Here is a 25,176-nt window from a genome sequence, read left to right on the forward strand (position 1 = left end):
ACTTCAATGTTGTGTTGTCATTAAAACATACATATACACACCCACACATACATAGCAGGCCTGAAGCAGACAATAACGTTTAGTTTGAGACCTGTAGTCATATGTATGGCATCATACACCACCTACTGTATACGCGAGAAAGATTTATTTAATTATCCGATTCATATACACAGCCGCTTGTAAATCATGCTATATTATTCAAACTAGTTCATTCATATTCTTAAATCTTCATTTTCAGCCGATGGAGGCTACTTTCAAATGATTAAAGATTTCTGCTAATGAGCTGTTCATATAACATGGCTAACAGCATTGTTTACAATGTTTCTAGTTTACTGTAACTGGTGCTTTGGCACTGAGGGATTGATACCAAAATATAATAGCAAAGATACTAACTAGCCAGCTACCCTAATGAAACAAATATATTCATTTTGCTAACACATTACATTCCATTGCCACACAACAGTTATGTGTGAGGTTGTGGCTAATAATAAGACGGCATGTCCAAAATGAAGGTGCTAACTTGCTGATGTTTGGCAGGTAAAACGTTTACCATCGTCACATTCCACCATGTGGACCATCTGACTGTGTAATCTGAGACATTAACATATTTTTTCTTTTTACATAGTAATAAAAAAAAACGGCCCTGAAACAACGCAACAAATTCAAACAAGATTTCTCATTTCTCTGTAAACGACTTTATATAAACCAGTTATTTAAAAAAAAAAACAGCCCCTCCCCTCAGTTTTAGTGGATCAACAGCTGAACAGCCTTGCCAGACAATTTTCTCTCTGAAGATAAGCAGTAATTCATAAACATGTGTACAGATGATTCGTCACGACCCAGGGCTGTCCATGCATGAGGAATTGGACAATCAGATCCAAATAGTTAACTGTGTGATGAGTGAATGAGTTCATACGGCTGCGTCGAGTATTTACAGACAACAGTCTTTGGGTAGAGATGTTTTCTGTATTAGTCAAACAAATGTAGAGATTTGTATGGCTTTATTGCAAAACAGCCCAAAAAATTGAATTCAAGCTAATATATCACAATCTTAGCATACCCACAAAGAGACATTTTAAATACATCCTTATAGTACAAAATAACTCAAAGTCTGAATTCACATTCATTTGTCTAAGATGGGTGACTGCCACAAAAACACTTAAGTTTGCTTATAAGATATCAAAGAGGGAACATAGGAGCCTCATTTGGCTTGTTTCACCCCAAACTAGTAAATAGGAAGTGATTCATCAGTGCTGCTGAGTTTCAGTTGCCACATAATCACATAAACGTGGAGTTTTAAGAGCTGTTATATCTGTCAGTCAGCTTACAAGAAACTGTGCAGATGTTTTGGTCCTATACAATGTTTTTATGAATGTAACTATGTAGGAAATGACGTCCCCTACTGAGCCTCTACTGATTGGACAGTTGTTTCTCTCACAGAGGGAATCCGTCATCACAGACCTATTTGAAATAGTCAAATCTGAGATGCTTGTGGTCCCGAAGCAGCTAGAAACATGTAGCATGAAAAATGACAGAGTTTTTCAAAATATAACTGAGAAAATGATGGTTGGAAAGAAATGGCCGAAGAGGTGGAGGCTGATAAGTGCCATTAACCCTTATCATTTTAAACATTACTTTACAGGATCAACATCTACGTCTTCCAGAGCTTCTCCTCTCTCTTTTTTTGTATTTGTGTGTGGTCATACAACCGGAGGACCAAATTATCTGGAAACAAATTGTCTCTCCCTGTCAATCTCAATCACACTAGCCCTTAACCCCCTTCAGCAATTACTTGGAAATGCATCCTGAACAAGATTAAGACCTTAAAAAAAGGGGGTGGAAGGCAGCGACGAGAGGAGGCGGTTCAGGAAGATGGGACAAATCTAATGCTTGGGCGAGGGTGAAGGCTGCTGCCAAAAAGTAGTTACATCATCGTAGGTCAGCGCAGCAAAGTGTAATCATGATAGAGATGAGAGGATGAAGGGATGAGAGAGGGAGGAGGAAAGAGAGGAAGAAGAGGATGACAGACCAGATGTCAGATGAAATGAGCTAGACTGGATGTAGTATGTGAAAACATGCCTAATTGGGGTGAGGGGGGGTGTCATTTAGCACTTTTTGCACGAAAGTTAAATAGTATGTAATCTCAGTGCATATATACTCATCCATGCAACTTAGGCGAAAAAGACTCCGGATGTGCCGTGTCAAGCATCAATAACTCTGGCGCTTCTCAGCATAGCACCAATCCAATCCACTTTATTTCTACAGCACATTTAAAAACAATAGAGTTGAACAAAGTGCACATACATACATAAAAAACAGACAGGACATGAAACAAATGTAAAACACGAGACAATGAAACCAGATCAGAAGCCACCGACTGAGAAACTCTCCTACATGACGTACAAACAATACAAAACACTAATAAGATAAAAACCCACATTTAACAGCACAAGTGTCACCTGGTCTGTAAATGCAAGGGAAACGAAGTGGGTTTTTAAACGATATTTAAAAACAGGCAGAGTTTGAGAAAGTCTAACCTGGAGGGGCAATTCGTTCCATCATTTTGGAGCTGCAACAGAAAAGGCTCCGTCTCCTCGCTGCTTTAACTTTGATTTTGGGACGACCAGAAGCAGTCTGTCAGCAGACCTCAGTGACCGTGTGGGTGTGTATGGTTTTAAAAGATCTGCCAGGTACGGTGGACTAAACCGTTTAGGGCTTTGTATGCAAACAGTAACATTTTAAATTGGATTCTAAAACTGACTGGTAGCCAGTGTAAAGAGGCGAGTACAGGCGTAATATGTTCACGCCTGCCTGTCCTTGTAAGGAGGCATGCAGCAGCATTCTGGACCAGCTGTAGAATGCACAGAGCAAAAAGCTGGATTTTACCACAGAATTGATCTGTTTGTCTATAGTTTAAAATCATGATCAATCCGTACACCCAGGTTTGTTACAATGGGTTTCACATATGGGACAAGAGAATCCAGCACAGGCGGGGCATTGGGACCACCACTGGGTCCAAATATTATCACCTCTGTCTTTTTTTCTCTGAATTCTTAAAAGTTCAAGGCCATCCAGGCTCTGATGTCCTGCAGACAATCAGACAGACGAGGGTTTGGGTCATTTATTTTCAGGGGCATGTAGATTTGCGAGTCATCTGCGTAAAAATGAAATGAGACGCCACATTTATTAATGATAGCGCCCAGGGGGAGCAGGTACAGGGAAAATAAAATCGGCGTACGGGAGAGGAGCAGGGGAGGAAGTAAAATCATCAAGATTTACATTCAAACTTCTTTCAGACAGATACGACTTAAACCAGTCTAGAGCAGTACCACTGATTCCCACAGAATGCTGCAGGCGAGAAATGAGAATGCTGTGATCTCCAGTGTCAAAGGCAGCTGTAAGGTCTGAAAGTATAAGAACAGCACTGTTCCCAGAGTCAGTAGCTAAAAACAGGTCCTTAAAAACTTTTAAAAGAGCAGATTCAGTGCTGTGGAGGGGTTTAAACCCAGACTGGAATATACCTCAAGAATGCCATGCACATTTAAGAAAGACTGCAACTGCTTCAGTACCAATTTTTCTAAGATTTTGGACATAAAAGGAAGTTTAGAGATGGGTCGAAAATTGTCACCAGGGCACCTTACTTCCACCAATCCTCCTTCCACCTCTTATTATGTAACCTGAGCTGCAGATCCCGGAGGAGAAGAGGTTGCAAGGGATACAAAGCAAAAAGCTGTGAGCCAGAAAGACAGATACATGTAGTCAGGCGTAGAAACGGAGCAGAACACAGGGCATGCACAGAGAGAGACAGAGAGGTGAGGTATGAGATCAGTTACCATGAGTCGTGAGGAGCATCTTAAAACAGCAGCAGAGGACGAAAAGGAGAAACAGGCAGAGTTGAAGGACTGAGTGAAACAGCAGTTTAAGGAGAAGACCTGGGAGGGAGCAGAGGTGTCGGGAAATATTTTACGAACACTTGGTGAATACAATAATTCAAAGTAAACCCTCAGGATAGGAGAAATAATGAGGAGGGCAAGGATAATGAGAGGAATATGAAACATTACAACATATAGATGACATGGTGGATGCGTTAATGCATTTCAAATGTAAATGTGCACAGTATCAAACCAGAGAGAATCATCGAACAGTCGAGGGCTGAGCACTTTCACACAGCTTTATAAGAGGCATTGCCTACTGTGGAGGGAACCACATTTACTGCACAGCACCGCAGTAAAATGGGACCTGGGCTCTCTGAACTAAGAGCCATGTTTTGTTACAGGGATTGTGGAAAGCTCTCCAGCTGGGAAACAAATGTGGACATCTAGAGAGTCGGTGGTGTGGACACAGTGCTGAAAGAGAGTGAGACATCATGCGTCGTAACACAGCAGGCACAGCCTGCTCTGGGTTTATGTGGACAGCAAGTTCATTTAAATGTGTGTGTGTGTGTGTGTGTGTGTGTGTGTGTGTGTGTGTGTGTGTGTGTGTGTGTGTGCGTGCGTGCGCGCGCGTGCGTGCGCGTGCGTGTGCAAGTGCGAGTGATTTAATCTGCATGAGAACACGGGTCTGGAAAGACTCCCAGTAGTGGGATTTGGGCAAATCTGCAGCTCAACTCTCTCTTTATCTTTCTTCCTTCCCTCCTGTCATATTTTCACTTGTTTTTTCATAAAACACAATTAGGTTCAATGACTGTTCACTAAAAAGCCACCAGGGTTAAGGGGAACATTAGCGATCTGTGTCCTGGACTTTATTGTGTTTGGTCAAATCAACCCTAAGTCAGTAATACCACAGGAAAGATAATGTTTAACATGAGATTCTTGTTTTAAAATGGGTTGGCAGGAAACATTGGAAGTGCAAATAGTCACAGCAACACCACTTGCTTAATAAACTAGCTATAGTGGATCAAATCTGCTAGCAACAACGTTCAGGGGAGAAAGTAAACAGTTACTAACTACTGCCACTATTTTCATTGTAAACCGCATACGTGCAATGCCAGAGGGGTGGGCTGACAGTCATAGCAACAGTAACTAAGGCGGATGGAGCTTAACGAGTGGTCACTTGCATGCCGATGCTTTACAAAGTCCTTCATCTCTCAGTGGGATCAGCAAGATGCTCACACAGCACACAGCATATGATACAGCCCTGGTGAACGGAGGCTCTCCCACTCATTAGCCTCACACTGAGAAACAACAGCCCCACCTCCTTATTACAACCCCACAGTCCAGTTAATGTATAACTATGTGTTTTCAAGTAAATATCGTCTTGGGGAGTAGGTAGCCATGGCAACAGGCAGAGAAACTGACTCTGCAATGGTGCTTTGGGTTTGTCTCTGAGTTACTCTCATAGACTCTTTAGTTGATACTGTAGGGATCAAAGGGATTGTGTTTATTAAGTGTTGCATTAAACTGAAAACTGGATTTAAACCTGGTGGGTTCGTCTCACTTGACTAACCAGAGCTTTCGTACAATCCATCTCTTTTTCTTTCTTCATTGGTGTGTTGAAGGATGGCAGGGGGTACGCAAGGCCCCTGTTCTCAGGTGAAATGAACAAAGCATTACAAACCATGGCAGACCATCTGCTCTCCGATTCCCTGTACAGGCTAATATGGGCCAAGCAAACACAGTTGTTTGCTATGCTCTAATGGCGCTAGCTAATCCTAGCACCACTGGATGAGATAATCCTCCGTCCAAATGTAAAACTTCCCCTTAAAATACCTTTTCACTCAACCATGCATCACTAATCCTAATTATCATCTTCCTTCAATTCGGCCACACAAACTCTTTAAAAGATGTCAGCAGAGAGCACACCAGTTTCTTTTGAGAGACAGCTGTGATGAAAGAGGAAATAGAAGAGAGGGTCCAATGAAATGGGATCATGCCAAGCAGTGGAGCCTGTGGGCATCATTCCCTGACTTCTTCGATTATTATGTCCGCTCTAAAAAGGGAAATGTCAATACATCTAGCTCCAGTTCCTAACTGTTGTTGATGTGTCGCCTGTCTCTCTCTGGTATCCTGTTACACACGTGAGTCATAAAGAAACATATTACATTGGAGTGAGATTAATCATTGTATAGTAACAAAACAGACACATGATTCCCAAAGCTGAACGGATATATTTAAACAACTTTGTTCAACTAACAGTCTTACCCGACGAGCTTATAATCATATGGGACAAAGGAAACTAGCAAATATTCACATTGAAGAGACAAGAACTGGTGAGTTTTTGGTGCTGGAAAAATGACCTAAAAAGATTATTAAATGTTCTGGAAATTGGTTAATTATCCAAGTCTTTGTTCTGGAAACCCATTAGAACACCGTTTATTCATTAGACACATATACCAAATAGGAATGAGCAATTATGATTATTGTACAATTTTAAATGTTACTATATTTGTGGGTCCTAACACCTCAATATAACGTGAAATAAAATAGTTCATATTTTACATTTTCAGATAATAATAATAATAATAATAATAATGGTCTGGTCCTGGCACCGTGCCCCCGGCAGTACAGAGAGGAGGTCCAGTTCGTCAGAGTCAGTGATGTGCGCTGATGAAACTGAAGCGACAGGTGGCTCTCAGCGAGCCAGAGTCAGCACTGAGTGGTTTCCACTATTAATCAATTCAATCTCTCTCACACATATACCTCATCTACGCCTCCTGTACTCTCTAACGTGTCTCACTGAAAGGCTTCATTTTCTTTCTGGTCAGTTCATCCAACCACTGATACCCACAGTAATATATACGGACAATGCATAGAAGGAGCACTGACAGCAATTGTCCTCGACAGAAAAGCATCAGAGGGATCTGTATTAGTTTCATTTGTACTTGTTCATGAATCCTTGTCAAGCATGGACTGCTGCATAGCGCTTTCTATTCTGCTAATAAGAAGGGCTCAATTATTACATAAGGACTGACGTAAAACTATAACCTGGGTCATTTTGACGAGAATTCATTCTTTTATATATTGTTTAATAATATATTCAATATATATATTAAAGATCATTTTAGTTAGAAAAACTGCCCTATAAAATGTAGATAGCATCTTTTGAGGCAAAACTGAGTAGAGTTCAATATCTGTCGCAAACAAGTTATATCTTGATATTCAACAATGTTTTCATATATTATCCTCCTATCATGCCACCCTACTTCTCATTACCTTGCTTTTGGTTGAACTTTTACCATGCTAACTGATCAACAAGTTATGAGTCTAAAACAGCAGGATATCAAAAACAATGCCAAGTACCTGACAGAGCACAATTATCATCATCATCATCATCATCATCAATCAAGTGTCAGGGAAATTAAAACATGACCTCAGTCATTACAACCAGGTCTGGTTTATAATGTATACAGTATATAGTGTAACCTTTGCGATGCGTGACACTGGTTTGTGAAATCAAATATGTCCATTAGATCAGGTCAGCTCATCAGACGGTGCCAGGCTTGCATCACTATAGCAGCAATCATAGCCGAGCCATTCATATAAAAGTTGGTCAAGGACCGGACGCTTTTGATTCAGCAGGTCCTCTCTGACTCTCCATATCACTATGGAGATGGTAGTGTGAATGTTCAGATGTGTTTATAGTGTATTTACTTTTGTATACGTTATCTCGCAGCAAGGCAATTATGATTTCTAGCTTAATGCAATATCATCCAGCCTTATCTGAATTAGCAGGGGACATCTGTTTCGAGTAATCAAACTTCCTATCATCAAATTACAACAGTGCAGAGGTGGCAGACATGAAAACACGACACATCTAAAAAAACAGTGGAGAAACACAGTGAGGGACGCCTCAGAGGATCAACAAAGTCAGGAACAAAATGAGACGAGCAGAAGAACACACAGCTATTAAAAGATGAGAAAGTGTTGCAATACTGTACAGCCTCAGACTTTTTTAGTAAACAACCACCTGCAGAATGAACAAATTGTACAATATGAAGAGCTGTGAAGATCACAAATAAATGCCAGGAAATAGCAGCTGTCAACCCACACAAACATTGGAGAAATTGGAACCTTTAAAAGTGAATCACAACATCCGACAAATCCTCCAAGAAGAGTTAAGGAAGTTTATTCGAAACTTCTTTCCCTCAAAATGCTAAAAGGAATCAGTAATCTTATTTCTAAGTGGAGGAACCTTCTCTTTTGATCTAGAATCGTCTATCCCTTGTGTCTGTATGTCTTGCAAACAAGGGAGAGTGCAAAAGGCAAGCGTTACATAAGAATATCACCACGAGACCAACTAACTCTGGTATGCAGAAGTGAAAGATGCAGTGCTTCTCAAAGTGTGGTCCGCGGACCACTGGTGGCCCGTGAGCGCCCCCTAGTGGTCCGTGAGTATATTGGTAACATTTCACATTTGAAATAAATACATACATTTAAGTTGTCCGCACTCTCACGGGAATATCTCCGCAATGGAGTGAGCTTAAGTTTCACTTTCTATTGCATGATATAGCCCAGGGCAACACCTTCGTCCCACATGTTGCCATGTTGTACCATTTTCAGGCGATTTATAATCTGTTCTAGAAAAACGATGTGTTTTGGGATATTTGTGGAGTTAGGTGGTCTGCGAGTGTTTTTTTATTGGTTAAGTGGTCCTCGGTATGAAAACGTTTGAGAAACACTGATATAGAGGGACGATGGAGAGGCAGACAGAAAATAAAGTAAAGATGAAGACAGACAGAGAATTTGAAACAGACAAAGAGAGGCTCAGGCAGTAAATCTCGCAGTTAAGACCAAAAGAAAAACGTGGCAACACAGTAGTTAGTAGGTAGATAGCCAAGCACATAGGAGGTAGTGACAAACAAACAGACAGACGTACTGTAAAGGCCGACATGACAATGCAGAGGTGGATGTGCAAGTCTGTTAGTCAGTGCCTGCAGCATTACATGCAGCATTATGTAAGAGTGCTGGGGACCGCCTCACAAAGACGGCGCTCTACCAAAAAGCCGATTGGACACACACACAGAAAAAGGAAAAAGACCCTGGTGTATTTAGCTGCAGTAATGGTCTTACAGGAGAGGATGACGAGGGGATTTGGAGACATATGTGGAAGATATTGCAATACAAGGTTCTGGTAAAAGATAACTGACTGAGGTGGGAGGAAGGAGACAGATGGCAAAGGAGTATTATCATGTACAATGATTGTTCTAGTTTACTCTTCAAATCCATCTCCAATGTGACGTAATGTACTAATTCTGATGGGGGTTGACCATGCACTTGGCTTCACTCTGGTATAACATGAACAACATCTGTATTCCCTGCTATGTGATGTCAACATGCTATGAATGACAATACTAGATGACATATTAAACATGCAGCAAGTGATTCTTTTGGCTGAGGAATCAAGCTGGAATCACTCACAACACCGTTTAAAAGATATAATGAACGGTTGCTAGCAAACAGTGGCTTATTTACACATAAAGCAGATGCTAAGTGACACTTGGTGAACGTGAGACCTGTATTCCCTCACTATTAAGCCACATTTTGTTCTCCGCCATACCCCCATTAAAATATCTGCCTTTTTTAGACGCTTTATGCTCCCCAAAGTGCTAATTGTGTCTGTTAGTGTAGGGAAGGTAGCATAGGGGTTTAAGACCTTTTCTGAAAACAACAGCCTGCATCTGTTCTTATGTTTCTCAGACAGTGGACTGAAAGCAGTCCCTACAGCAACAAACATAAGCAACCCTGAGTTTGCTTCTGTATATCCTCACTCTATTAAAGATTTCATTTTAAAAAAGACATACAAAAAATGATTATCTGGTAAAGGAAACACACGTACACACAGGTGACTGCACTGTACAGTTCTCTCCGTTGCCACGGCTGGCTTGCAGCAACAGTGCGTCACTGCAGAGTGCTAAATGCAATCGGGAGAACAATGACGCACTCACAGAGCTATTACCAGGCTGACAGGGCTTTCCCTGCTCACAGCTATGTGATGATAGGCTAATGACGCCATTCAGACTCTGAACACAGTGCATAGCTGTCTCTATGACGAACAACTGCATCAAGCGCTCCTAATATATTTTTCTTTGACAAACAAGCACAAAGACCTTTAGGTAATGGTGCAGTATCTCTACAGTTTTACTCTCTTTCAACAAACAGTATTGTGTGTGTGTGTGTGTGTGTGTGTGTGTGTGTGTGTGTGTGTGTGTGTGTGTGTGTGTGTGTGTGTGTGTGTGTGTGTGTGTGTGTGTGTGTGTGTGTGTGTGTGTGTGTGTGTGTGTGTGTGTGTGTGTGTGTGTGTGTGTGTGTGTGTCCTAGCATTACTATACTTGTGGGGACCTAAATCTGTTTACACAGTCACGTGTGTACACATGGTGTGTGTGTGTGTGTGTGTGTGTGTGTGTGTGTGTGTGTGTGTGTGTGTGTGTGTGTGTGTGTGTGTGTGTGTGTGTGTGTGTGTGTGTGTGTGTGTGTGTGTGTGTGTGTGTGTGTGTGTGTGTGTGTGTGTGTGTGTGTTGTCTACAGAACTTAGTAAGGCTTAAGCACGACAGCATGTGCTCCATTGTCCCTTTATCAAACACATCTGTATTGTTTATGTTGTCATATGTTTAGCCATATGCAGTATATGATGAGCACAATGACATCAGGTATTTCTCTAGAAGCTTTATAAGTCTTTATGCTAGATGTTTTCTTACATGGGGTAAAACAACATCAGGTGTACAAGGTCACAAAGAAGTGACTTTTTGTGCTGCGACATATGGTGATCGTCACTAAAACGGAAGCTTGTCTCTTGGTATTCATGACAAAAGGGCAGAGCGACTCTGAATACAGAGATGACCGCTCTTTGAGGGTGAGAAATGCACAGCGAGCTCCAGGATGACACTTCAGCTCCTGAGAGGAGACTTTGGCTGCAGATGCACCTCTTAGCAGCCTCTCTTCCTTCCTACTCTTCCTTACAACTCCTCCTCTCTGGCCGGGAGGGGGAGTAGATAGGGGACAGGGAGGAAGGGAAGAGAGAGGTGAGAGAGAGGGGAGGGAGGCAGTAAGGGTAATGTGATGCAGCAGTGTGCAGTGCAGACAGAGGAGCTGTGTGAATGCCAATAACCAATTTATTCCCCAGCCTCAACAGACACTCGCACAGTTTTGTAAGAACATGGTGCTCGTAACATAAAACCAATGATTTTCCGGCAGACTACTTCCTCAGAGTGCCATGAAAGCTTACACTGAAATAATTCACTGAGAAATACGGTATTAATAAAATGGGACTGTTTTATGTGGACTGGTTACGCAGAAAGATGCTGTGAACTGTACTGTGTACTGGGGTCTTAGAATAAAGACCATTTAAAAACCTCCAGTTTAGTCAAAGTACAAATAAACAATAATTTCACACTAACCTCTTGTGGTGTGTTGCCATGAAATCATCCATCTCTGAGATTTCTACCTCCACCCAAATTGGGTTCACCTTGAGGTGACCAGATTTCATTGGAATTACTTTTCACTGTTCAAAATGTCCCAATGAACACTCCTGACAGTGCCTCTGGTGGATCATCCAGCTTCTTGGGGACATTGTTTCCAGAGAAAGATGTTGCTGATGAAATTTGAAATGTGATGCTTCAACACTGCAAGCAACACAATCTCAATTCCAATCACCGCCTTAGTATTATTAGGGTGGAGGCAGATATCTCGGAGATACACGTCTCAAACCCCTGTGCACATTAAAAAGAATTGCATGGTTGTTGTTTTTGGGGAATTTGGGTAACCTGCCCCTTAAAGGTGGGGTAGGTAATTTTGGAGAAACCAGCTCGAGTGCGCTAGAATTTGAAAATACACAGCCGGAAAAAATCTGCCACTTCCTTACAGAGCCCCTCCTCCAACACACACGAACGCGCACATGACCAATGAGGGCGCGAGATAAGTTTGTGCACAGATGGAAGGCTGACAGGCTGGTAGGCCATCCAGTTACTTTAGCCGGCCCGGCTAAAATAACCGCTCTTGCTTTTTACAGTTCTACGGCTTCCACAGATGACATTTTTTTATGGATTTTTTGTCAAAGCACTGAAGATATTCATTGCTATCGGGATGTTAAGAGCATTCCATGGAATATAACAAAAAGTGTATCTCAAGCCGGTTTCTCAAACTTACCTACCCCACCTTTAATAGAGTCCTTTTTAAGTCATCAGATAATGTGGTAATCAACTCATCCTCATGTACAAAAAGAACATACTGTAAACAATTATCTCTAATTAAAATAATACTTTGTCCGTACAGTAAGTGTCTCCACTTATTTAACCATTATCTCCAATATGTGAAGTTATATGTTACAGTATGGATCCCAGTCTTACTTATATCTCTGTTAAGCGTTATCTCTTTTACTTCTCTGTCCGTCATCCTCATCCAAACGCTCTTTCAACATGCAAGCTAACCCTCATGACTACAGCACTTAAACAGTCAGGAGAGAGTGTGTGTGTGTGTGTGTGTGTGTGTGTGTGTGTGTGTGTGTGTGTGTGTGTGTGTGTGTGTGTGTGTGTGTGTGTGTGTGTGTGTGTGTGTGTGTGTGTGTGTGTGTGTGTGTGTGTGTGTGTGTGTGTGTGTGTGTGTGTGTGTGTGTGTGTGTGTGTGTGTGGTCACTCACACAGTGCGCCTGCACACAAGCCCTCTCACCAAGGGCGTTCAGTGTCACTGAGAACAGAGCCATTCTCTGAAAAATAAAAAAATCCTTCAGATCCACACACACACACACACACACACACACACACACACACACACACACACACACACACACAAAGCAACCTCTTCTGACGCTAACAGTTACACACACGCATGGAACCTGTGAGCATGTTTCTCTGTGTGCAGTCTATGACACGCACACACACACACACTAAGATTGTAATATATTTGATAATAAGCTACCTTGTAATTGTCCCAGAACAAAGAAACTCCCACTGCGACACCACAAATACACACTCACATGCACACACACACAAGCGCACTCCCTCTGTGCTCTGTTTATCAGGGACAGGCCCATCGATCATCTTAGCCTGGTTGCCCGGGTAACCCCGTTATTATTCAACACACGGAGCAACAGCTTGCAGAGAAATGTGTGTGTGTGTGTGTGTGTGTGTGTGTGTGTGTGTGTGTGTGTGTGTGTGTGTGTGTGTGTGTGTGTGTGTGTGTGTGTGTGTGTGTGTGTGTGTGTGTGTGTGTGTGTGTGTGTGTGTGTGTGTGTGTGGAGGTTCCCGTTGGATAATAGGCAAAGCAGCCACTGATCCAGGCATCCTCCCTGTTCTGCATACCTGTGAGGGTGGACACACACAAACACACACACACACCAATTGGAGCATTGCTATCGCTCTATTAACATTTCACATTCTTCTCATGCCTATCACCCACACCGCCTCTTCCGCTCACATCCCACACTTGTGATTTTCATTCAACATTCTTCCGCCATTTTTTGTATTCCCTGCTTTGCTGCATTTCATTCAGCTATCACCGCTATCTGCTAGCTCCCCCTCTTATTTTTCATTCACATTATGCGGCTCTCAGGCTCATTCATACACAGCACCACTCCTTACAGCGGCAAAAAGTAGAAAGGAGGGGAGGGGGGGGGGGCGGAATGGAGGCAGGGTTGCCCCTACTGACTTACTGACTGCTGCATACTGAGGGCTCCCTGAAAACAGCCAATCATGATGCTGAGAAGAGGGGAGGGGGGATAGGAGAAAGAGAGAGAGGAGGGGATGGGGGGGTAAAAATCCCTCTGCTTCAAATGACCCTCTCTTCTTCCTCGTCTTTCATTCATTCATTTATTTACTCATTCATTTATCCAATCCTCCATTCACACAAAACACCTCATCTGCTGCAGTTCTGTATCTGCTGCAGATGTTACACCTAGGTAAATACAGACAGTGCGGGTGATACAGATGTTGTGTCGTAGACCATATATATGGTGCGTGTGCATGCGTGTAACTTACCTCTGGTTGAAGCCAGAGGACACTGCAGATTTAACAACCTCTACTCCCTTGTATATTCAGTTGCATTTGCTTGCTTACTGTTTCATCCAAAACTAATACAACCTCATTGCTGTTCTTGATTACTCAAGCAGACATGCCAATTCTCCTGTTCCATTAAGCAAGACCACGTGATCAGTCTGATCATCGTGTAAATGTGTCAGACTGTCAGAGCCTCTCAGACCTCGCAATCAATTCACAATTAGTTCATTGTTAATTATATAAAGCTGATATATTCGTTGAACACCGCTGTGAATAAGCTGGATGGAGACTGCCGGCACAAACTGGGGCAGTGACAGGGGGGGGCAGGGTGATACAAGACTATCTGATCAGACGTGCGCCACCACCAGCCAGCGGGAAATGTCCGATGTCTGCTGGTTCTATTATTCCCCTGAAAGCTGCCCGCTCTTCCCAGCCTCGCTGCTGCTTTTATTCCAAGTGTTAGGAGAAGGTGTGTGCATGGCAGCCTGTGCAGACAGTAAGACATGGATGAAGCACCATATGGAAGTAGAGGGGAGGAAGAGTGAAAATGGATGGAGGAAAAGGACAGAATACAGGTGAGGGGTGAGGGAAAGAAAACGTGAGTGATACCAGTGAGGGGAGAAAAAGTGGGAAAGGTCACATGGAAACATGTAGGAACTCAGATGGAGAAATGAGGGATTAACTTCCCGTATGCAACAGCATATCTGATATCAGCTGTTGAGACATAACTCCTGACTTCAAATCGTTCTCACTCTACCCCCATGCTCTCTGTGTTGCCAGTGACTTTCCATCCCATCAGCATTTGGTGTGTGTGTGTGTGAGGACTGTCACCTAAGATCTCCCTATTAACGCTGCAATAAAATCCTCCTGCACCGCCTTTATGTTCCTCCTGTGCCATGTGTGCTGCAGGTTTACAAACAGTAAACTCTTACATGCGCAGCATAGTGTCTTCACAGTGCACGTAGTGATACGGGCACACAAGTACACAAACATATGTAAGACATGTCAAATCATTGGAGATTTACTCAAGAGCGCAACTCTCAATATTGATACTGTTTATTACGTATTAAACACATTAAATACTGGGGGAAACGATATATAACAGCAGCAGTGGCTGATAGATACTCAATAGATGTGCAAGTCTCTCCTGCCAATTTCTGAATGAGCCGTAGCTCAACATAATAGAGAGAGTTAGTTGGACTCCTGTGAAAAGTGTAGCTCCCACAGATCTCCACACAGTAAACACCTCCGCTCCATCTATATATAGATGGACTGATTCCTGACACACCGGTGGACATCTTTGATACCAAATACTGACAAGAAGTTAGAGGGGAGGGCAGTGGAGGCATAAGTGAGGCAATGGTCGAGGAAAAAGAGAGGGGAGACATCGAGGATGAAATAGAGGACGTGAGAGAGCATCAGGAGGTGATGGAAGGCCGTGAGGGAGGGGCAGGGGGGGAGAAGGGCAGGGTGTGAGGAATGAATGAGCAAGACGGTGCGTGCAAGAGGCAGAGCGGGTCAGTGACGGAGGAGAGACTTTAAATTGTTGCTAGCATGCGGTAATGTTCCTTATAAAAAGGCACAATGTCATTGTTGTCAAGGCACTGGGCCATACATAGTTACACAACAGCGGACTGACCAGTCACACTCATGGTGTTTCACTATTCCTCTGCCAATAAACACCGTTAACATCACCCTCAGGAGCTGGAGGAGCCCAAAGGGACTGGGCACTGATGTGAGTGGGTGAGCTAAATAGAAGCAGCAGTGCAGGATATTTAGGGAGGGTAAAACACACCCTATAAGTCTATTACATGCACAGTGGGGCGGCACTCAAAAGGATTTTCATTATCAATTTATACTCTCTGTTAATCATTTGTCTTAAATATAAAAAGAATAGTGGACTATGTAAATTAAAAGATGTCAAGAACAAAATATGGATCAATTCATGCACGCAGTTAGAAAATCGCTACCAAAACAACCGAATAATACCCAGCTATAAGCCTCTCCTATGCAACAAACCAATGACTTCACCTTACATTAAGAAAACATACAGATGAAGCCATCAGTGGTTAAATATTAAATACATTTTTTTAAATACAGACTGTACAGAACATTTTGTGCATGTATCTGTATGCGTTTTGTTCTGAGAAAGCTTCATTTGCTATCCTTCTGAATTACTTATTTGACATGACCAAGCACTTAGGGAAAAAAAAATCAGATTCTGAAATGTGTGCACTGATGGCAAGACACACCAAAACACGTTTTAGAAGTGCTTTGGTCCACAGAAAACACATGTTCTTGGTGTGCCTGTGGAGATTTTGCAACATGCCCTCTAAACCTGGTGCACTGATGTAAACATGGAAGGAACATGGTATGCCGTACGGTACTCCCAGGAAACCAGCACACACACACACATACTTACACACACTCACACACCTCAGCTCCACTCAGTGCAGAAGAACAGAGCAATTACATCATCACCCCTCGCCTTAGGGAGCGAGGCATGAGCGCTGACCACTGAGAGATGTGGGGTCATTACATCACTGGCAGCAGCCTGAAGCAAGCCATAAAATAACGAGGAAGAAAGAGCGGTGGCTGTGTGTCAGGTGGGAACTAGACGGTGTGTGAGGTGATCATCGCTAATGCTCCGTAATGTTGCCCACAGGTTACGTGGAGGGTCAGGCAAAGCTTGACGCAATGCAGTGACACACATCCCCCCCGGGCCTTTACTCCGTACCGAGCATTGTTATGTCACATTATAATGCCATATGTGACACACAAAGTGATTTTATAATAACATTCCATTATCATCAATACTGGAGTTTACATTCCAACTCAAAACTGGAATGTGCAGGTGTTGTATATATATATGTGTTTTATAACTGTGGGCCTATTGATAACCCCTCCTACTTCCATATTTCTGTACATTTGCATGCACTTTTACCCTTGGTTCTTCATATTACTATGCCAATAAATGATACTGCCCTCTAAATAAGCAACTCTAAATCATTTTAAAGGCAGAGACAACACTGACCTCATGCCATTGTGGAAAAGTGGGAGTCTGAGTGGTGTCACTGCTGCTGCTGCTGTCTGCTTGTTAACCTGTCTGGGATTGTTTTCAGCTGTGTATGTTATATGTATATGAGATGTGCCGTTGCCCGGACGCCATTGGATGCCAGTTTCCTGTCCCTCCTCCGGTAGGCGTGACCGAAGATCTGGATTGGAGCAGGTCGGGCCCGACTCACCAATCCCTGCCCACACCTTCCGAGGACTCTTACAAGAGTGTGTACATCTCAGTTAGACAGGAGAGGTTTGAATCTGTGTCAGACGTCTCTCGGTGCTCTCCTTACGTTCTGTGTAGCTCTGCGCTAGTTCTGCTACAGTGGTTAGTTAGGGTGTGTGCTTAAGTGTGTATTCTGTGATTTGTGAGGGCGTCGAACTTGTGCGAGACGCCTCACTATTTTAGCCTTAAGTGCCCATAGTGTGCTATGACTGTGATAATCTGTGGCCTTTGTTTTGTGTAGCGTTATTGTGAACAGATAGCTGGTTTTAAGAGCCTGTATTTGTGGTTATATCTTTATTTTGAATTTATTATTAAAAATCAACCTCTTACCAAGAACACCTGGTTTCGTGTTGCTTCCCTTTTACCCTAAGCGAGCTGGGGACGTAACATATTTGGGGGCTCGTCATTTCTAATCGGGTTGGTAATTTGATAAATTCGAATCAGATGGTACATTTGTAAGCTTAGGTTAAATAGCGTTATTTGGCTGCGAGTCAGTTGAATTATGTCCTTCGCTTGAAGGAATAGACAAGTGTCAAAGACCATTTATTTCAGATCGCAGATCATTTTAGTCTCACGGTAAAGAAAAATGTGGTAAAAGATGAGCTTAAGGCTCAGGTCATAGATCAGTTGGTGGAACGGGGTGTCCTTAAGTTGTCCGGCGAATCAAAGCTGGCTGTGTCTGATGGTACCATGGCCCATATAGAGTTCACACAGGAGCTTGACGGGGAATCCCTGTCTGCTGGCGCGTCGGGAGGGCAGGATGAGGAAGGTACACAGCGGGAGACGCCGGGTACACTTCCTCGATTCGATGCACTATCCACGGCAAGTGATGGCTCTCAAGATGTGGTGAGGATTAAAGTCCGCACAGCACGTCTCGAGATATAGGCTAAGGAGCGGGCCGGGCAGGCACAGCTACAGTGTCAGCTGGAAATAAGGAAGCTGGAGCTGGATGCGCAGACACGCGCACCAGCCCCACCCGCAGGTATGACACCGAGTTCCACTAACTTGAATTCTGTTGGCTTTGATATTAGCATACATATTTCTTTGGTTCCGGTATTCCGTGAGACTGACAAACATATGTGGAGTTCGGCAGGGAAAAGGGAAGCATGTCCGATAAATGGGTCACAACATGTAAAGCGAATGATTTTGCTTCTCTGCGAGAATTGCTTCTGTTAGAAGAATTTAAGAAATGTTTGCCAGATCGTGTTGTGGTGTAGAGTGTTTTACTGTCGCGAACCTGGGCATGTCATCGCCAACTGTTTGTCGCTGAAACACAAAGAGCAGCCGCAGTCAGGCACATTTTGAGTCCTTATGAGTCCGGTAGTCCTTCAGAGTCCTTATGAGTCCTTCAGAGTCCGGTAGTCCTTCAGAGTCCGTTAGTCCTTCAGAGTCCTTCAGAGTCCTTATGAGTCCGTTAGTCCTTCAGAGTCCTTCTGAGTCCTTATGAGTTTGTTAGTCCTTCAGAGTCCGTTAGTCCTTCAGAGTCCGTTAGTCCTTCAGAGTCCTTATGAGTTTGTTAGTCCTTCAGAGTCCGTTAGTCCTTCAGAGTCCGTTAGTCCTTCAGAGTCCTTATGAGTTTGTTAGTCCTTCAGAGTCCGTAAGTCCTTGAGAGGTCAAACATTTTCTTTAGGGGGAAATGTTTGATTTTTAGTTGGGGGGGGGGGGGGTGTTACGACCCTGGTTGTTATGTGTATTGTGTATAGAGATTTCCTTTGAGTCTTTTAGAGTCCTTCAGAATTATTAGGTAGGTTTAGTAGTAGACATGGTTAACAAAACTGTGAGTTTGTGTCTTAAGGGAGGGGGTGTCACGGCTGCTGCTGCTGCTGCTGCTGTCTGCTCGTTAACCTGTCTGGGATTGTTTTCAGCTGTGTATGTTATATGTATATGAGATGTGCCGTTGCCCGGACGCCATTGGATGCCAGTTTCCTGTCCCTCCTCCGGTAGGCGTGACCGAAGATCTGGATTGGAGCAGGTCGGGCCCGACTCACCAATCCCTGCCCACACCTTCCGAGGACTCTTACAAGAGTGTGTACATCTCAGTTAGACAGGAGAGGTTTGAATCTGTGTCAGACGTCTCTCGGTGCTCTCCTTACGTTCTGTGTAGCTCTGCGCTAGTTCTGCTACAGTGGTTAGTTAGGGTGTGTGTTTTGTGTGTATTCTGTGATTTGTGAGGGCGTCGAACTTGTGCGAGACTCCTCACTATTTTAGCCTTAAGTGCCCATAGTGTGCTATGCCTGTGATAATCTGTGGCCTTTGTTTTGTGTAGCGTTATTGTGAACAGATAGCTGGTTTTAAGAGCCTGTATTTTTGGTTACATCTTTATTTTGAATTTATTATTAAAATCAACCTCTTACCAAGAACACCTGGTTTCGTGTTGCTTCCCTTTTACCCTACGCGAGCTGGGGACGTAACAGTGGGCAGTGCAGCTTCGAAACTGGATGTGCTATTATGAATGATTTGACCACCTCTTAGTCATAAGGGACGAGCAGATCAATACGGCATGTACTCAAAAAACACAGTTAGCGTTTTTTCCAGTGCTTTTGGAAAAGCAGGTATATAAAAAAAACATTATTCTAACAAGTTCACTGTCGAACACATGAGGACAAGATAGAGTGAACATCAGAACTGTATCTGTAAATACAAAACAGATCCTAAATAGATACTTATGATGCCCAAATGTATGATCATGAAGAAACATGAGATCACGTACTATCGGGGGGCTCAATTACCGGATTTTGGACAACAAGTAATATATCTATATCAGGCTTTGAATAAACCAAGAACAATTATCAATCATAGTCTTGTAGAATTATTATGATCCTAATGCCCGCATCAAGTTGGTCAGTGACCAAAGTTGATTCAGTAGTGCCACAATCTCTATTGATCCAAACATAAAACCGAAGAGATCCCACTAATGTTTAATCATGCATGCTCGGATAATGAAAGTCACTTTATTTAGGTTTATTTCAGATTATCACAACTCCATACAGAGACAGCAGGATCAATCCTAACTTCAAGACTATAACCAGATAATCCTGAGAGTTCATGACAAGGACAGAGGCTTACAGAGAGGCAGAAGAGGGTCACCGAATGCTGACTGTCTTGAGAAAAAGCAGGTGTAAATAAGGCGGGGGACAGAACAGGTAAAAGCAGGTTTTTGACAATATACATGCATGAAAATGAAAAACATTTATGACAAATACAGGTGTAAACCGAGGAAGGAGAAAGACGTCAAAATGGTCATCATCATGCAGGGCTCCAGCTGTCCTCATCCAAGCCCTCCTCCCTCCCTTATATCTTCCCATCAGTGCTGTACAGATTGTCTTAATGGAAGTGACCTCCATCTGAGACAGTTGAGTGGCCCAAACCTGATTAGTTATTTACCTCACTTCCATCTCTCCTTTCTAGGCACTGTGGCGCCTCAATTCTTCCTTTACGTTTTCCCTCCTCTCTGCCAAATTATGCCTCGGTCCTGCTATAGTGATGGTAATTTATTGTATCATTTTAACGAGAAAATAGTCCCTCTGGATTTACCGATTTGACAAGTGAGGGTAGCAGGGAAACGTGCACAACCGTGGCAAGCCTTTAATCAAGCGTGGTGATATCTAAGTGCTTTTAAGAGCTCCTCATGCCTTTGCTAACACGTGAGGATTTACACATCTTCACAGTGGGCTCCCTGATGTAACTGCCTATCTGTGCATATGTCCTCCAAGTCCTCCAGGAGGGGTGCGATATATTGGCTTCTAATTGGTTTATATCAGTGTGCAGAAAGCGGTGTGCACTGGTGTTGCCTGCTGCAGTGCAACGCAGGAGAGAGGCAAGAGAAGATATTTTATATATCAGACTCCAGAGTGTCTTAGCCCACTCACGCCTGTGCTGTAGGTGTGTCTATGACGCACACTGAAAAAGTGAGGCTCTGTCCGTTAGGGTCTGTATGTCATGCTCCTCACATTGTTTTGACAAGCGTGGCTAAATAAAAAAAAAAGATCTCCGGCTATAATTAAGTTGTCTGTATACTGTAGTTTTAAACAGGAATTACATAGCAAAACACGGAGGTTTTGATGAGTAAAGATCTCAAAACACACACATTTCTGACACACACAAACTCACGTGCCATAAACATGGCTCACATTGGGAGAACAAAATAGACCACCAAATCCCTCTATATTTCTGTTCAGGTATTACAGTTACAACAAAAGCTTTGAAAGCTGTAAGAGTAAATACATCTGTGTATAACTCATCCTGATGATGAACAAAAAAACATGTTACTGAAAAAGATTTATTTGAAACATCCAAAATCTGTATTTCATATTGAAAGCTTGATCACAAAATAATAAATAACACAAATCACTGTAATGAAAAGCTCTAAAGCAGCACACTCTTTAGAATCATCACTGGGCAAATAAATATTTAATATAGAAATGATGAAGAGATACATTTGTACTCTGGCTTTGAATAAATATCTAAATCAATCCACCAGCTTTTAGCTCTTAAACCCATTGCTTTAGATTTAGCTCAATTCACATACAGGTCTACTCTGTTTAGCAGTCACAACACCGTGTTCCTGCTTCACATGTATTACTGAGCAGCAGGGTCTTTTAGAATCAGGTACTGCAGGTAATGCTTGGTGCTCCAGAACTGATTCTATTTGTAAGGGATTGATGACACCTTGTGGACAAGTTGGGAAATTTCACTCCAAAGCCCAACTTTCTTGAGCAATAAATTGTCGCTTTGCTAAAAGATTATGGCAAACTAAGCTCATCTTCCCTTCACAGAGAGAATACAGAATATGTTGTATGATTATATAACACAAAGCTAATAGGATTTTCTTTCAATGCATCTTGTACATCAGTTAAGCAACCAGAATCTAGTGTAATATGTCTCAAAAGATAAAGAGTAGGGACGAGTATTGATGTTTACCATTTTCTTCGGTATCGACTGAACTGTGTCTTTTTTAAAGACTACAAACTTCTGTCCATTTCCCAAAAATGTAAAGATAGTAAGATTACATTGGCACGAAATGTGTTTAACACAAACAAGTTTTCATGTCAGGCAACATATCTAACAAACAATTATTCCGATTATGGCTCATAATAAATCTGGTGATGCATTGCCAACAGAAATTCGTATTTTTAGATAATACCACATACAGTACAGGTGTCAAATCAGTAAATACTTTATAGAAATAAAAGTACTACGGCCTTTTCTACTACACCAACCAGAAGGAAGAGTCTATAACAATGGCTGCCTAGGAGTTTTTTTTTAAATATAGTGATGCTAATGACAGCATTGACAGCCATACTAAATTAATTCAACTCTCATGACAGACGGTCACGGACACTTTTTCCTTTGACACCAGAACCAAGAGAGAAGACAGGAAGAGGGCTCAGAGCAACAACAGTTATTAGCTTGACTCTAACAGGGAAACCCCAAAGTGGTGACAGTAGTCCAGAAGGATTTAGAGTGATGTATACACTTTGTACCTCATTCAATCAGAATAACAAAGCCACTCACCAAGTATTAGTATAGAGTCTTCTTGCTTGACGTGTTTTTCCAGAAGGTGCTTGAATTTGGAAAAGCAGCCCAACCAGTCAAAACTCTGCTCCGTCTTGTATCTTTCATCCCAGTAGTCAACGTCGTTGTACCTGGAGTTGTCATCCGGCAGGTAGTCCATATTCTCTGTGATGTAACAATGAAAACAAAGACATCAGAATAGAATCAATTTCAGAAAAGGAAGAACTGCTTTTACTGTGTACATCTACCTGTTTCAATGCCAGGCTGTCAATTTTCCTTTGCTTAGTTTATATCAGGTCAAATGTGAAGATACCGCCCAAATGCCAAGAGGACTATAACATAACCAAATAACAATTCAGTTTGTGATTCAACTCAATTCCAAACACTTTATTCTTAGAGGCTAGATAAGACATATGTCTGTAGCCTACATGGTATATCCCATTATTCAAAGAACTACTGATCTATGCAAGATGAACATTGAAGCCAGAAGCAGAGTAGTACAGTAACATAATAAACAAACAAAAACATATATTATAACATTTCTTTTTTTAAAGGAGCTGTACAGAGTGTACCATTGACAATGATATAAGAAGATAATATTAGTCCAAAATGTAAGCTGTAAATATTTAGACCATAATAATGATCTATCCTCTATTATTTGGTTGTGTGTAATTTGGATAGGTCGATTTATGTTGTGTTCATTTCATAACTTTAATCTGATGCTCCCTTATAGGCTTCACTGTTCTGACCACTTTCTTATCTGCAGGTTTTTTTAAGCAAGGCGTTATAGTGATTGAGAATTACTATTGACAGTGCTTACTCACAGTAGTTTACGTTGTATTCTATGTGAATGGTTTATGTATCGTAACGTCTGTGATAGTTGTTTGTTTTTAGCTGCCTGCAAAAGTTATGGCTATCCTTTTCCTAAATACTTCAGTTTGTGATATGTTTTGACTATTATTACTCGCTTGACTGTAGGATCGAAGCTGCATTGCTTGCTCGCACACGCTACAAATGCAGCTAACCTTTCCTCCAACCACCTTGTATTCATAGTGGTAGCAGTAAATCATATTTTACCAGACACAAACACATAATTGTTTCTCTGTAAGGTTCACTGGGAGTTAAACCTCTCTCCGGTTGCTTCGTAAAGTTTTTTCACCATTCAACTAGTTTCAACTTTATCTAGTGAGGTCTGAAATGACATGGGTCTTTATGCCGCGGTGCTAAAGTAAGTGTAGTGAGATAAGATAGTGAAACGAGCACAAACGTTAGCAATTTAAGCATGCGTTAACATAATAAACCGAAACTTTGGGGTTGTGTTGTCGTTTTGAACTCCCTCGCTGTACACTATCTTTGAAATGGTCCTGCCCCGGTGCATGGCACTGCGCATGCGTACTTTATATGGCAGGCAGTTCAATTCAAATGGTTTCTCAATAAAGTTGATTTAAAACTGTAACACATCCTATAAATAATTTGTTTTGTATTACATAGTATTATGTGGCTACTTACGAGTTCCTCGTTTCCACCAGTGACTCTTGAATCAGTAAAAACGCCGGGGCGTAACTATGCCGAAATCCACGTGTTGTAGTTTCCCAACCTTAAAGCTACAGCGCTGCAGACAGTGAGGGTGCGCATTTACTAAGCATCAGCAACAGAAGGAAACATGGTGAGAAATTAAAGGGAGTTCAAGTTCACAGTCTTTAGAGGAATTATTAGTTTGAACTGAAGTAAGAACATGTTAAATCATCTATGGTTCAGAGAAGGAGGGGCATTGTAATTTACAACTCATTCCACATGTAAGATGCTTCAAATAATAGCCTACTCCATGTAAAATCAAACAGATCTACCTAATTTGGTGAGATAGAATTGTTGTAAAATCCATGTCAATGAATTGAGTCTAACAAATCAATGCAAAACTGTATTGATGTTTTTGGTGGAAAACTTCTTGAGTGTTTCCAATTGCTTCCATATAATTTTCTAAATGAATCCTAATCAATGCAGCATTGTCTAACATTTTAGTCCACCTTATATTTTATATGTTTATTTTTCCAATAGCTTCCAAACCATGTGGTATTTCATAACAATAACCAAACAATGGTCTTTCTATTTTATCTGATATTAAAGAGTGGACGCAGCTAAATGTATTGGCTCACATTGGCAATCACAAACCTGTACCCCATCCTCCCATCCTCCACAGCTTTTACATCTGCAACATGGAGATGCCTTACAATTTGGTTCTGTATTGGTATTGGGACTCCCAGAGACCCACAAGGCCAAACGGTGAAAGGTGATCCCCCTTGGTCAAACCCTCCAGTCAAGATATTATTGTAGTTTCCTCCTTGTGACTGTAGATGGCAGAAAAGACCAGGGAGTGTGTCCACAGGGTTACTAACACTGGTGGAATTTAGCCTGGAGAGTGGCATACAGAGAAATCCCCAACCAACTGCACCAGAGA

The 25,176-nt window shown here is 42.1% G+C and overlaps 1 protein-coding gene across 2 annotated transcripts in view; it reads right to left on the reverse strand.

Moving 5' to 3' along the window:
* ece2a (endothelin converting enzyme 2a) overlaps positions 1-24,309 on the reverse strand; it is a 76,333-nt gene extending 52,024 nt beyond the window's left edge. The window contains exons 1-3 of one of the 2 annotated variants that reach the window (XM_034103720.2): positions 24,231-24,270; positions 22,970-23,053; positions 22,722-22,886 (exon numbers count right to left, since the gene is read on the reverse strand). In XM_034103720.2, the coding sequence (XP_033959611.1) occupies positions 22,722-22,881 (160 nt within the window). In that variant the 5' untranslated portion in view covers positions 22,882-22,886; positions 22,970-23,053; positions 24,231-24,270. Of the gene's footprint in view, positions 1-22,721; positions 22,887-22,969; positions 23,054-24,230 lie in introns of both variants that reach the window. The other variant, XM_034103719.2, reaches the window with a different exon arrangement.
* Positions 24,310-25,176: the final 867 nt, after the last annotated feature.

This window comes from Pseudochaenichthys georgianus, chromosome 17, assembly GCF_902827115.2.
Source record: "Pseudochaenichthys georgianus chromosome 17, fPseGeo1.2, whole genome shotgun sequence".
Taxonomy (NCBI): Eukaryota; Metazoa; Chordata; class Actinopteri; order Perciformes; family Channichthyidae; genus Pseudochaenichthys; species Pseudochaenichthys georgianus.